The 12,151-nt window shown below is 44.2% G+C and overlaps 1 protein-coding gene across 2 annotated transcripts in view; it reads right to left on the reverse strand.

Annotated features, from left to right (window-relative positions):
* Window positions 1-514: 514 nt before the first annotated feature.
* The window catches only part of MAP2K6 (mitogen-activated protein kinase kinase 6), a 94,345-nt gene continuing 82,708 nt past the window's right edge, over window positions 515-12,151 (reverse strand). Inside the window, exon 12 of one of the 2 annotated variants that reach the window (XM_073311641.2) lies at window positions 515-10,876. In XM_073311641.2, the coding sequence (XP_073167742.1) occupies window positions 10,799-10,876 (78 nt within the window). In that variant the 3' untranslated portion in view covers window positions 515-10,798. The remainder of the gene's footprint in view (window positions 10,877-12,151) is intronic. The other variant, XR_012154916.2, reaches the window with a different exon arrangement.

Raw genomic sequence — 12,151 nt, forward strand, 5'->3', positions numbered from 1 at the left:
GATTTTATTTTTCAGGTGGAGAATTACAGGCATTTAAAAAAAATTTAAAAGGTCTTTCCTTGCAATTGCCAGTGGCCGTTTTGGTTAATCACACTGCGATACTCTCAGAATTTACTGACTCCATGAACCTTAAACTCAGTCAATCTGTTTTTGAAGTCACTGTTACACCCAAATTGGAACTCTCCCTCATCTAGTGTTAACATTGTTTTAATTTTGGCTACAAGATCTAATTAGAAACTTCCAGGACCTTCAACTAAAAGGTGTTAAAAAAAAAAAAGATTCTTATTCCTACGTCTAATTACAGGGCGGAACAAGTTAAATTTCAAACTGTAACAAATATAATAAAGAAAAGGAGGACTTGTGGCACCTTAGAGACTAACAAATTTATTTGAGCATAAGCTTTCGTGAGCTACATGCATCTGATGAAGTGAGCTGTAGCTCACGAAAGCTTATGCTCAAATAAATTTGTTAGTCTCTAAGGTGCCACAAAAACTCCTTTTCTTTTTGCAAATACAGACTAACACGGCTGCTACTCTGAAATATAACATAAAATACTAATTAGCCAGCAATAGACATTTGCCATTTCAACACTCAGAAGATAACAAAGAAAGACAAGGTAGGTAAGCATAAGGGAACAGGGACAATGGCTTTCTTTAGTACATTTTGGGTGCTACCACAAATGAATAAATAATAAGAGAGAGTAGTTTCCACTTCAACGTATGGAAAAGCAGGAGACGCTGCTTTACATGTGCCCATTTGCAATGCAACTGGTGTTCCACTGGTTTTTCTACTATCTGATTCTAGAAATTTCATCGCAAGACATTTTTGCTTTTTACAAAAATTCCCACTACCCCAGGAAAGAGAAGATTGTAATGCTGCAAATTTGGAAACTTCATTTGTTTCGATGCCAAAAAAAATCAATCAATCAATCAATCAATCAATCTTGGCCAATTTTTTTAAACCACTTGATTTCAAAGTTTCAGTCATTTCTAGGTTTTTTCCCCCTTGATAAGGGTTCATGTTTATTCCTAACTTGCAAGAAACAAAATTTAGCAGCTTTTTGTCAAAGTTAATTTAATTTCACCAAACGGAAGTGAAATGCAAAGTTTCAAGATTTTCAAGATGTTGCTGTGAATATTTCAGCCAACCTTGATCAGTACAATGGCAGTTGTCACCGCAAAGACCATTCACATGATTCACAGCTTCAGAGATAATGAAAAGGTGACATAGCTTTGAAAATTCATTAGCTATGGTAGGATATATCCAAAACAATTTGTGCCACATTCTACTGCCATTGACATTAATGTACTCTGATAGAATTAGGGTCTAAATCTGGAGTGAGTGCTCTGTGTTGGATGGAGAGTTCTGCATTTACACCAGAGTACATTACAGCAGAATTACATCCTGATTAAATAGCTATGATTCTGACTGCAGTTTATTTCAGTTTACCCCATGAGCAGCAGGTAACTTCTTAACTCTTCTGCTGCCCTCTGCCAGCTCATAGTAGACCCTTAATGTACCTCCTTAATACACCTCTCACATCTAGTACTTCCTATCTTTTCACAGTATTCTTCTTAAACAAAATACACGACTGGACTGAGAAGGACTAAAAACTTTAAGAGACTGTTCCTGCAAATTCAGGGATGGCTGAATGTTCTTTTAGTTGAAAAAAATACCACTCTTACCTGAGGAAAGAAACGTAATGTTCCCATCCTTTGGTATTTACAATACTTCAAAATTCATCTGCCAGTGTAACAGAAAAATGTGTAAGTAAAAGGCTGGACTGGCTAAGTCAAGGAAAATGCACTCTACTGAGGCAGAACTACCGCACAAAAACCAAACGACAGTCCAGTGCCCAGATCTTCCGCTGACCTCAGACATTGTAGCGTCACTGAAATCAACAGAGCAATGGTGATGTACATCAGCTGAGGTTCTGAGCCTTAGACAACAGCCCATCTGCCCGCTGTTCTGAGAGTCTGTTTCAAAACCTCTTCCCTTCAGTTAGGACTAATTCCTCACCCTCCTTCCTCACAAATATACCTATATGTACAACAACCTGAATCTGTAGCAGCTTATCCTTCATTAATACTCTGTGCGATACAAGCGACGGGCCAAGTGTTAGTTATACGGCACATCTGTACTTCAAAAGTGCAGTCAATGCTCCTGTTCCTCTCTCAGTCATTGGAAGGAGTGAAGCACTCGGCAGAAACCTGGGCTTTTCCTCATGGATTCAGTATGAAGAATGAGATGGGACAAGTCATTTCACCCTGAGGCTGCAGGGCCCAGTTGCTCATAGATCACTAGGCCAGAAGGGACCACTGTGATCATTTAGTCTGCTCTCCTGCATAGGACAGGTCAAAGAATTTCCCAACCTAATTCTAAGATGGCTGCTCTCACCACCACACCGTGGCCAAAAGTTGTACTCTAGTCCTTATCTCACGTTGACTTCTGGCACAAATTGGTGTGTGTCACTTCTGCGTACACGCGAGCAGAGAATACACCTGGACAGTCATATCACAGAATCTAGCACTGAGACTGAACTAAATCAGGGGCCACCCAGTTTCAAAAGGATTGAATGCCCAAATCGCATTTACCTTAAAGCTCCTTTACACTGTTCTGGCAAAGCGGAGGCACCTTAGTGTAAGTGAGACTCAAGACCACTATCACCTTCTAAAGGTGAAGAATTAGGGAGGAGATATAATCAGAACTGGCCTGAATCTTTCCTATAGTGCACACCAAAAAGACATTTTACAACCAAGTTAAAAAAAAACTTGGTTCACTTTCCCCCCCTTCTATTTAAAAATTCCACAATTCTGTCCTTATTGGGTTTGGCTGGGCCCAGAAGTGGAAGTAACATATCAAAATATCATCAGAGAAGCTATAAGAAGGTTGTTCTGCTCCGGCCAAACCCACAATGTATTGGAAATCTTCAAATGATATCTGATCTTGTGAGATTTCCATCACTACTTCCAGAGGACTTCAGAAGCTTCTGAGCTTCTGCCTGTTTATCCTCATAGAACCACTCAACCCCTGGAGTTTTGCCTCATTGCTTTAGGGAACCTGTAAATCCCTCTGGGAAGTAAACACAGTCCACATTGCAGCATGGCTGTGGATGTGACAGATTCAGATCTCTGTTCCGTTGGTGTAAATCCAGACTTGCTCCATTTCTGGAAAAGATTTTATCGAGCAACACTCTGATAGCAACAAGCCAAGCTGGGGCATGCATTAGTGGGCCCCAGGTACACCTCTCAGCTGGTGGTAGCCTCCCATCGGAGGTATGCGCCCATGCATGATTTAATGTGGCTCGCTGCCGTATCATAAGTCACTGGACAAACAATAAATCAATAAATAAAAAGGATCCTAAAAACAACAGCAGGTGACGCCCCCGCCTCCCAAAAAGCTGCGGAAATCCCAGGAACACAGGGCAAGCCTTAAAGGATGGCCAAAAAAATGAGATGAGGACATTGGTAGCCAATAGTTTCCATGCAGCTTTGGGATGAGAACTGTAAAGGTATAACAGCTAGGTGTAAAATAACACACAGTCAAATTCATCTCTGGTGGACCGCCACTGGCTTCAATGAGGAATGAACTTTCCCTAATAGACCTTAAGTCATCTATTCCTTGTAATAGGATATTCAAAGACAATCCTAAAAGGTGTCTCCTCTCATTTCTTGGCTTTGTAGAACTTCCCTTTGCTCTCTTGTCTTTGTACTGCTGCCAAAGTCATGTCCTAGAAACACACTGCCAGATAATTTATCCTTACCAGCTAATACGTGTTCTTATGCATATCTACTCCCTAGCCACATTTATCAGAATGGATTTTAGTTGATCTTAAGGTTCTGCTGCTCTTTGCTTGAAGGCCTGCACTGGGACTGCCTTGGGGAGATAAGAGGGGGCTACAGTAGGAATCGGTATTTGATAAAAAACATTTTGATGTTGCAAAGGGACGACTTGTGTAGTTGGGCCATGTGCTAAGCAGATGCACCAGACACGGGAAAGGAGCTATCTTCCCTCCCGGGCTGCTTAGTGCCTGTAGCAGCCTATGGTATATGGGATGTACTACACGGGCATACTCAGTGAGCTCTTATGCTCTGCTTCCCACCAGGAGCAGAAGGGAAATAGGAGGATCAGCACTGTGGCCAGTTCCTTGGTATTTCCTCTGCCTGCTGCCATACAGGGACTGTGCTCCTCCCCACACATCTTCCACTGTTAGATTACATTCCATTTATGCAGCCCAGCAGCCAGAGGTCCATGGGAAATCTACTAAGGAACAATCCTTTGCTCAACATGCTCACATTTCGCAACACCACTTTGTCTCTCCTGTGTTCAAAGGAAAGCATCAACATCAGCATCTGAGATGGGCAAAGGGAAGGCATCAGGACTATAACTGAGCTCTCGCTTCTCAGACTGCCAGTGCTGAAGGTCATTCTGCTGCTTGACTTTCCTGGAAGATTTCTTTCTCCTGTGCCACTACTTGAAATATTTTTTACTAGAGAGGGTTTGTGCAACCAAGCATTGCACAGCAGTCATCTGCCCATAGTTCCTATACAACGGTGTCCTTGCCATGCCCACAATAAAAACTCAGTCGACAACATGCAAAGGCAACAGGTTTGGGAATTAAAAAAAAACCCCACTGGGAAGGGGCAGACACTCTCCTAAGTGAAATCAACTGACTTTAATGCGTGGCATCGCAGGGGGTTAGTAAATGCTCTTTCAACTAGAGAAACACATCTGTCTCCTGGGGAGACCTCAACAGCAGCTGTTTCTTCCCATCGAGGTGTGGGGGAGCAAGAGCGCTTGCCTGCCAAAACTCGTCATATTCCATATTATCCACCTGCTCCACTAAAGGCTGAGCTGAAGTATTAATTTGGAGATCTCATCTTTTTTCACAAGAAACAATCTGGATTTCATAGTGGAGCAAAAAGGCCAACTGTGCAGACAAAGCTCTGTAACACCTCCTTTGCTGCCAGTTAACAGCTTTCAAGGAAACAATCAACTAGGGGAGGAAGTTGCAGACTATAAAATATGTGGACATCAGGTCAGTTATGTCTCTTTTATATACACTTCTCACCACAGCCCTCCCACTATATAAATACATATGCACAACAGGGAGACAAGATTCCTTAGACATAAACAGCCATAATGCGGCAATAAAGATTAATGAGTGGAACTTGCTACTTTATGTGAATCCAGGGGAAATTTCCATTCATTAAACTTTATTATTGTAGAATAGCTGTTTATACAAAAGGGGCCAGAGTCTCAGCCGGAGTAAATCAGCGTCACTCTAGCTAAATCAATGGAGCGACACCAATTTATGCCAGCTGAGAATCTATAGCCCTAACAAGTCTCTTTCCCATTTTTAGGGTCAGGAGATTTTACTCCATTAATAGCAATAAACATTCTGCAATATTCCCCCCATGCACCAATAAAAGCAGACCAGTGAAGGCAACTGTTTGTCTTGATCCTGCTCCCATCAGCAAAACTGAATATAACTAATTGCTCGGTAACTGAAAGATATCAATAAATAGGAGGAAATTCAATGAAAAGCAAAAATATGTAATTAAGAGGCTGGAAGGGGCTGATTTTTGAGCTGGTTTGGGGGCACGCTAACCTAGGAGGGATGTGATAATGATCTCCATCTGAAAGTGTGTAAGCACCAAGCATGGTCCACGGAGGATGGACATCAATGAGATGGAAGAGAGGACAAGGAGCATTTTGACGTGTTTTTTGCAGCAGGGACAAGAAGTGATAGAAGCCATTCTGCTTGAGACTTTTATAACTACACTGGACCAAGCTCTAGTGAATGGGCTGCAAGGATCCATGCTGCATTGGTAGGGAAATGGATAAGATGGCCTAGCAGGTCTTTCCCATCTACAATTTCTACGAAAGGTTTGAGGCAGACTCTTCTACTGAAGCGAACAGCAAGAAATACTGGCCATGTTTGCGTGTGTGTAAATGCCTTTGTTGTGTGCTCCCTCTGCATATCAAGGAGATCCTCCCGCTCCACCCACTGCCTCCTTCTGCTGGAATCTACAGTGTAGACACAATCCCCGTTTCACACCACCTATCATCTGGGGCTGAAGGGAACAAGGGTGGTGTTGGCATGACACCTTTGCCGAAGGAGCAAGCATAGGCGGCCCTTGTGAAATACAAAGAGCCTGGGGCCATATTCTGGCTGCCCCTTGATGGCTGTGCGAGGTGGGGAGGGAAAGGGGTGCAGGGAGCTCCTTCGTTACCAGTGCCCACATGCAGAAGGCCACCAGCTAGCTGAGCCAGAGCTTCTTAAGCACAAGGTGTAGGGCAGCAGCACTGTACACCCCAAAGAGAGCACGACTGGGCGGACTGGCATGGCTACGCCCCTCCCCCTCACCTGCCGATGTGCAACGGGGCACATGGGGGAGTGCGTGCTTCCCCATTTAAAGAGCCATTTCTGAGCAAGGCCCTCTCTAGCTCCCCCTGCCTCCAGACACAGCCACTCCACCACCACAAACCCAGCCCCTGTGGGCGTGAGTTAGGAACAACTCCTCAATAACCAGCAGAACACGGTAAAAGAAAGGACGGATCTCTGTTTAAAGTCTTGTGTGATGCGTGGGAAAAATCTTCTCCAGAAAAAACAAAATCCTACCATACAAACAGCAGCAACAAATCCACCCCAGCCCCAGCCTTCCTTCTGAGTGTGTGATGGAGTGAGGGAACTCTTGTGATGTCCAGAAATAGAGTCTTGGGAAGCCACTGACAGAACACTTTTCACCTTCACTGCATGAGCCAGAAAATTAACCCTCAATACACCCGTCCTGGTAGGTGTTGTTATCTCTATTTTTACAGATGGGGAAACCGAGGCAGAGATTACACACCTGCCCACTACCACAGTGTTAGTAAAAGAGCCACCACAATGGTAATCTAAGCGTTTAAGGAATCCTGGCTCCCAATCTTGTGCTCAGACCACTAGGCCATGCTTCCCCCAAGACGACCTGTGGCACACTACTTTCAAAAGGTTTCAAATGATCCCCAGATGTTACAAGCTTTGTTTTGATATTTGCCCAAGATGGATGCTGAGATACGGAGCAAATCTCGAATTTCTCCACTGACCCACACCTAGCACGGTCATTTATACTGGGCAAAGTGGGTGTGTAATGCTGCTCAATCTGAATTTTCCACTCACATCACCAGTGGCAAATTACACTTACTCTGCAATGATTCAAGGGCCTACCCAAGGTGAAAGGCAGCAGAGAATCAGGCTTTTGAACATCAGATAGAGGAATGGGGTGACTGTTTCTTTTCAATAGTCCTTCTTTCTTGTTTTGTTATAATGCAATTAAACCAAGATTTTGGATGAGCCAGACATCACAAGAGTAAAAAGCACAAAAGAAAACATTCGACCTGTAGTGTTGAGCCATGCACAATTCCGTTTATAGGGTTACTAACTGCATACAACACTGACAGTTTTCTGTTGGAAAACGCTGGGGATATTAATATCTGCTGTTAATACTGATCTTTGACGGTATCCCATAAATTCAACCCGTCAGTTACCATGGCACTGGAATAAAGGTGCTCTGAGGTCAAGGGAATTTAGTGTCCAAATGAGATTTATATTCCAAGAGAAAAAAGGCAAAACCGATCTTTAACGAAAGCATCAGATCCATATGCAGGAAAACCAAAGGCTGTTTTTAAACGTTATGTTTTTCAAGTGAGAATTGACGCTGGAACCAACTCTATAAGCTGGCTGGCTGGCTGGACTTTTGCTGCATCTGAAGACAATCAATCAAAACAGCTCGGAGTCTATGTGAAAGTGTGAGAGAGAAAAGACAGACACACACAAAGCTGAAAACCAGGGCGCAGATTATGAGCCCCCCAGTGGCCTTTAAAATTACACTGAAATGTAAAAGAACCTTGTGTTTCATCTGCAACAAAACATCTCCTTGGAAGTTCCCCATGGGATCATGTGAGAGAGAGGTAAAACTTACAAAGGGGTGCTGACGCAGGAGAGCAAGGAACCTCTTCACACAAAGGGTAATGCTATGCTGTAATCACTAGGCATGACTGCAGCTCGAGCAGACAGACCCAAGCTAGCTCTAATTTAGCTAGCTCAGCGCTTAGGACAGGGAAACCGAGGCAGCATGACTTTCAGAGCAGGCTGTGCAAGCCAGCCTGGAACCCTGGGAAATTATTCATTGGGCTAGCCCAATCTGCAGCTCACACTGCTGCCACTTCACGTCTCCAGGACCCAAGCTAGCTTTGCTTGGGTACGTCTGCTCAAACGGCAGCCCCTGTGATTATAGCACAGATATACCCAAATTCTTTGTAACCAGTTTAATTCTTCAGGACCCTGTGCCCCCAGGGAACTATCCCACAATCCAAACTCTGAACTCTCCAGAGTCTCCTCAAACAATGGACGTAGCAAGTATGTGGTGCAAAATGATGGGATCCTGGTGAACGAGATGGTAGAACTCCCATAAGCACTTCAATTACTAATGACCTCCGCCCTGGACAGATGCAATGCAAATTACCATCCTCCCCCTCTGACCTTGCAAAGGAACAATGCAGCCTTGGGGAATTGGATCACTTCACAAATGGATGCTTTGGGCTCGTCCACAGAGTTACGCCCATTTCCACCAGCTGACGATCTGGTGGAGTGTGTGAAACAAGGCACAACTTGGCCCTGAGTCTTGTGCCGCAGTGAGAGCTACTCTGCGGGCAGTTCCTTTCTGGGCCTGAATGGATTTCGAGGGATTTCAGCTAGGGCTGCTGTGGATTTTCGTATTACTTTCCCTCTCCCCACCCTAGCTCTGCCTCAGTGGATCTTCGTTCCCCTGATACAGGTGAGAAAGGCAAAAAAAGGTGGGGTAGGCCTAAGACTGGGTCAGAGCGGGAGCTTTCTGTTTCCCGTAATGCAATAGAAAAGGCTGCCCTCAGCACATAAGCTGGAGAAGAGGAGCTCTCTTAACTGGCATAGCACCATTTTTCCCGGCTGTTCTGGAGCGACATGGGGCTCGGCTCCCAAATCGGCAAATCTGGAGCTTCTGTCTGTGACCCTCCCAGCAGAGAGGCATAGTGCTGAGCGGGTGTCTTTTAAAAGACAGAACGGGGAGACAGACATTGCACACATGCATTCTGCCTTGCCGGGAGGGTGAGAGGGAAGAGATCAAGGGAGACAAGGCGCAAAGACCAGATTGCAGTGAAAGAGCCAAGTCAGGAAAGCTGATCAGGCCACGTTCTGCTCGGTGACACCAGAGTGAATCCGTAGTCAGTGGAGTCACCGAGAGCAGAGCTAAGGTCCATCTGCTCACCCTACAGAGCACTAGTTACTGTGTTAACACGAGAGCAGCATTCTTATGCTGTCTTTCCCTCCCATCCTGACATCCCCAATGTTCTTCTCCCTTGGCTAGCAGTTTTCTTTGTGGACCACGTCCAATGGCAACAAGCTCCTGGGATCGGTGTAGCTGTGGTTTCCTTGCGGGTTTTCCTGGACTGAAGCCCTCCGAGGGGCACCTGCAGTGTGTGCAATAGCCTAACACACACAGCTGCATCGATCATCCTGACCAGCCCTGGATGTGAATCAAACTGCACTCCAGCAGGAGTTCCTGCGGAGCTCGTTAGCGTTTCAAATGACTGTGGGTAAGTTCAGGGGATTTCTGTCTGTGTAGTGCTTGGAAATTTGGAAACCCACCCTGGGACGTAATCCTCTGACCCTGCTTCCCCCTTTGCAGATATCCAGCCATCCATAATGTTCCTTTCTGTTCAGGGAGGACAGGAAAACTCCCTTCCGAGGCCAAAACCACCACAAAATCTGAACTCTAACATCAGCGCAAGGTTCTCCATGAAACGCTCCCGAATTCATAGCCAGGTGAGGGATCAGCTATTGCCTCTTCACATTGCCACGCACTTTAAAACGAACCTTTCCTCCCTGCATTAGTCCCAGTCACTACGTTTCTGCCTCAGGACATCACTGCCTGTCAGACACGCGTCTAAACCGCTGGAACCAGAGGCTTTAGCAACGCCGTGCGCTGGGAATGCACCGCAAACACCATGAGAACCAAGCTGCGTTTCCTCTTTACGTGTCATCAGAGCAATCTCTCCTGTGCCCGACCGCGTCCCACATCATGTGAGATCCTATCAATCCCCTCAGCGTGTTTTCCGAGGTAGCCCCGGCATTTGAACCAAGATCCTTGTTAAAAATTCTTTAACAATGCACATTAAATAGTTTTCCACAACATACAGGCTTCTTCTCTCTTTTTTTTTTTCTTTCCTTTTCTCCTTTTAACCCTTTCCACAGCAAAGCCCTATAAATATTGCTTGCTGTAGCCTCATTTTCGTCATCATCATCACACGTTCATTCTCATATAAAACAGAAATCTATTCAATCCAGCACTTAACATAAATATTAAAATAATGGAAGGGACAAAATATAAATCTACATACAACTTCATGACTACCATAGCACCTATTACCATGACAAAAGCAATTTGACAGAAACAAGGGAAGAGGGTTGAGGAGAAGGTTGGGGCATGGAGGGGAATGGCATTTTGACAGTCATTAAATATTTCAATCACCCTTGTTAAAAATTATTTTGTTTGTTTGAAGGGTGCCAACCTTATTAAAATTCATTTCACTAACCAGTTCACTCTATGTCACTATGGATACCAAAGAACCCTTTAAAAACATTGGCGAGGCGGGGATTTAAAATTTTTTTTAAAAGGCGACTTTCTATTGGTGCTTTCGTGACCAAGCCCCGCCGCACACCCCTTTTCCCCTAAACCCACCAGTCCACAGAAAGGCAAATCGTGTACAAGTCCGTTTCTCAGTCTCCCAGGATGAGTTTTACAAAAGAAGCCACGTCTGTCTCTTTGGATTCGTGCTGGGTGAAGAAAGGGTGTTGCTGGGAAAGAAAAGAAAAGAGAACATATTAAAATGTATTATTCAAACCATAACCACCAAGCTGACATTCTCAGTGTCAGCCTGGCAAAATTCTACTCAGTTGGGGAAAGTCTTCCTAGTAAAACAATATTGTTTCCCCTACTAGCACCATAATGGTGTCATTCAGGTGGGTAAGTACATATCGTGTCTGGGCTGGTAAATGAATGATATGTGGATTCTCTATATCTGGACCCAAATGGACCCCGCAGTTTTCTCTGGCTCTCTAGCTCCAGTATCCTCTGCTGTCTACTGTCCCTCAGTCCTGGCAGAGATTAGCAATATTGGAATGGACTGCTCACTCAACTCTACGTGGGTGTTGGTGGGTGTATAACGTAGAACTTCTATTGGTCCAAGAGTGGAAAGGCTCCTCCTCTCTTCCCAGATGAAAATAATAATTATAACACTTTGTCAGCACCTTTCATCTAAGAATTACAAAGTGACCATTGGGGCACGTGAACCCCATGTGGGTAGGAATAGATGGAAACGTCCTGACAAGCCCACAACAAAGAGAACAAAGCAGTCCAAGATGTAAACAACATGGCACACGAGAAGATCACAGTAGATATAGGTTTACACAGATGCTTTGGGCCCAAGGCAAAACAAGGAAGGTCAGACAAATGCTGGGCACATTAGCCTTGAATTTGTCTCCTTCAAATATATTTGATTTATATATTATAAATCAAAGGCATTGGATCATTGAACTGTGAAAGAAAAGAAAAGAAAAGAAAGAAAGAAAGAAAGAAAGAAAGAAAGAAAGAAAGAAAGAAAGAAAGAAAGAAAGAAAGAAAGAAAGAAAGAAAGAAAGAAAGAAAGAAAGAAAGAAAGGTGTTATCTCTTATTTTAGTAGGCAGAGACATCTCTCAGTTGAATTTGCATTCCCATCCTCAGGGAAGATACTCATGCGTTTGTTAGGGGTGTGCAGTCAAAGAGCATGCTCCCACTGAATTCACAGAAATGGGACTAACAGCATGAATATAGTTCCACAAACGTGTAAATGTTTCCACGGAAAAGCCTCTCAGGGAAACCGCATCCTCAGTGAATATTTACCAAGCTTCCAATTTTATTTCTTTATCCCTTTCCCTCTGCTCAGTTCTGTGTCTTGTTCCTTCCCATCAGCAACTGTTAAGGCTACTTCATTCTTAACCACTCTGCAGAGAGGCCAGCTATGCTGGCTGGAAAATGATAAATAGCTATCTATTTAAACACTTAATTGTAACTAACATATTAAGGCATCCAG

The sequence above is a fragment of the Lepidochelys kempii genome, chromosome 14 (genome assembly GCF_965140285.1).
Source record: "Lepidochelys kempii isolate rLepKem1 chromosome 14, rLepKem1.hap1, whole genome shotgun sequence".
NCBI classification, from domain to species: Eukaryota; Metazoa; Chordata; order Testudines; family Cheloniidae; genus Lepidochelys; species Lepidochelys kempii.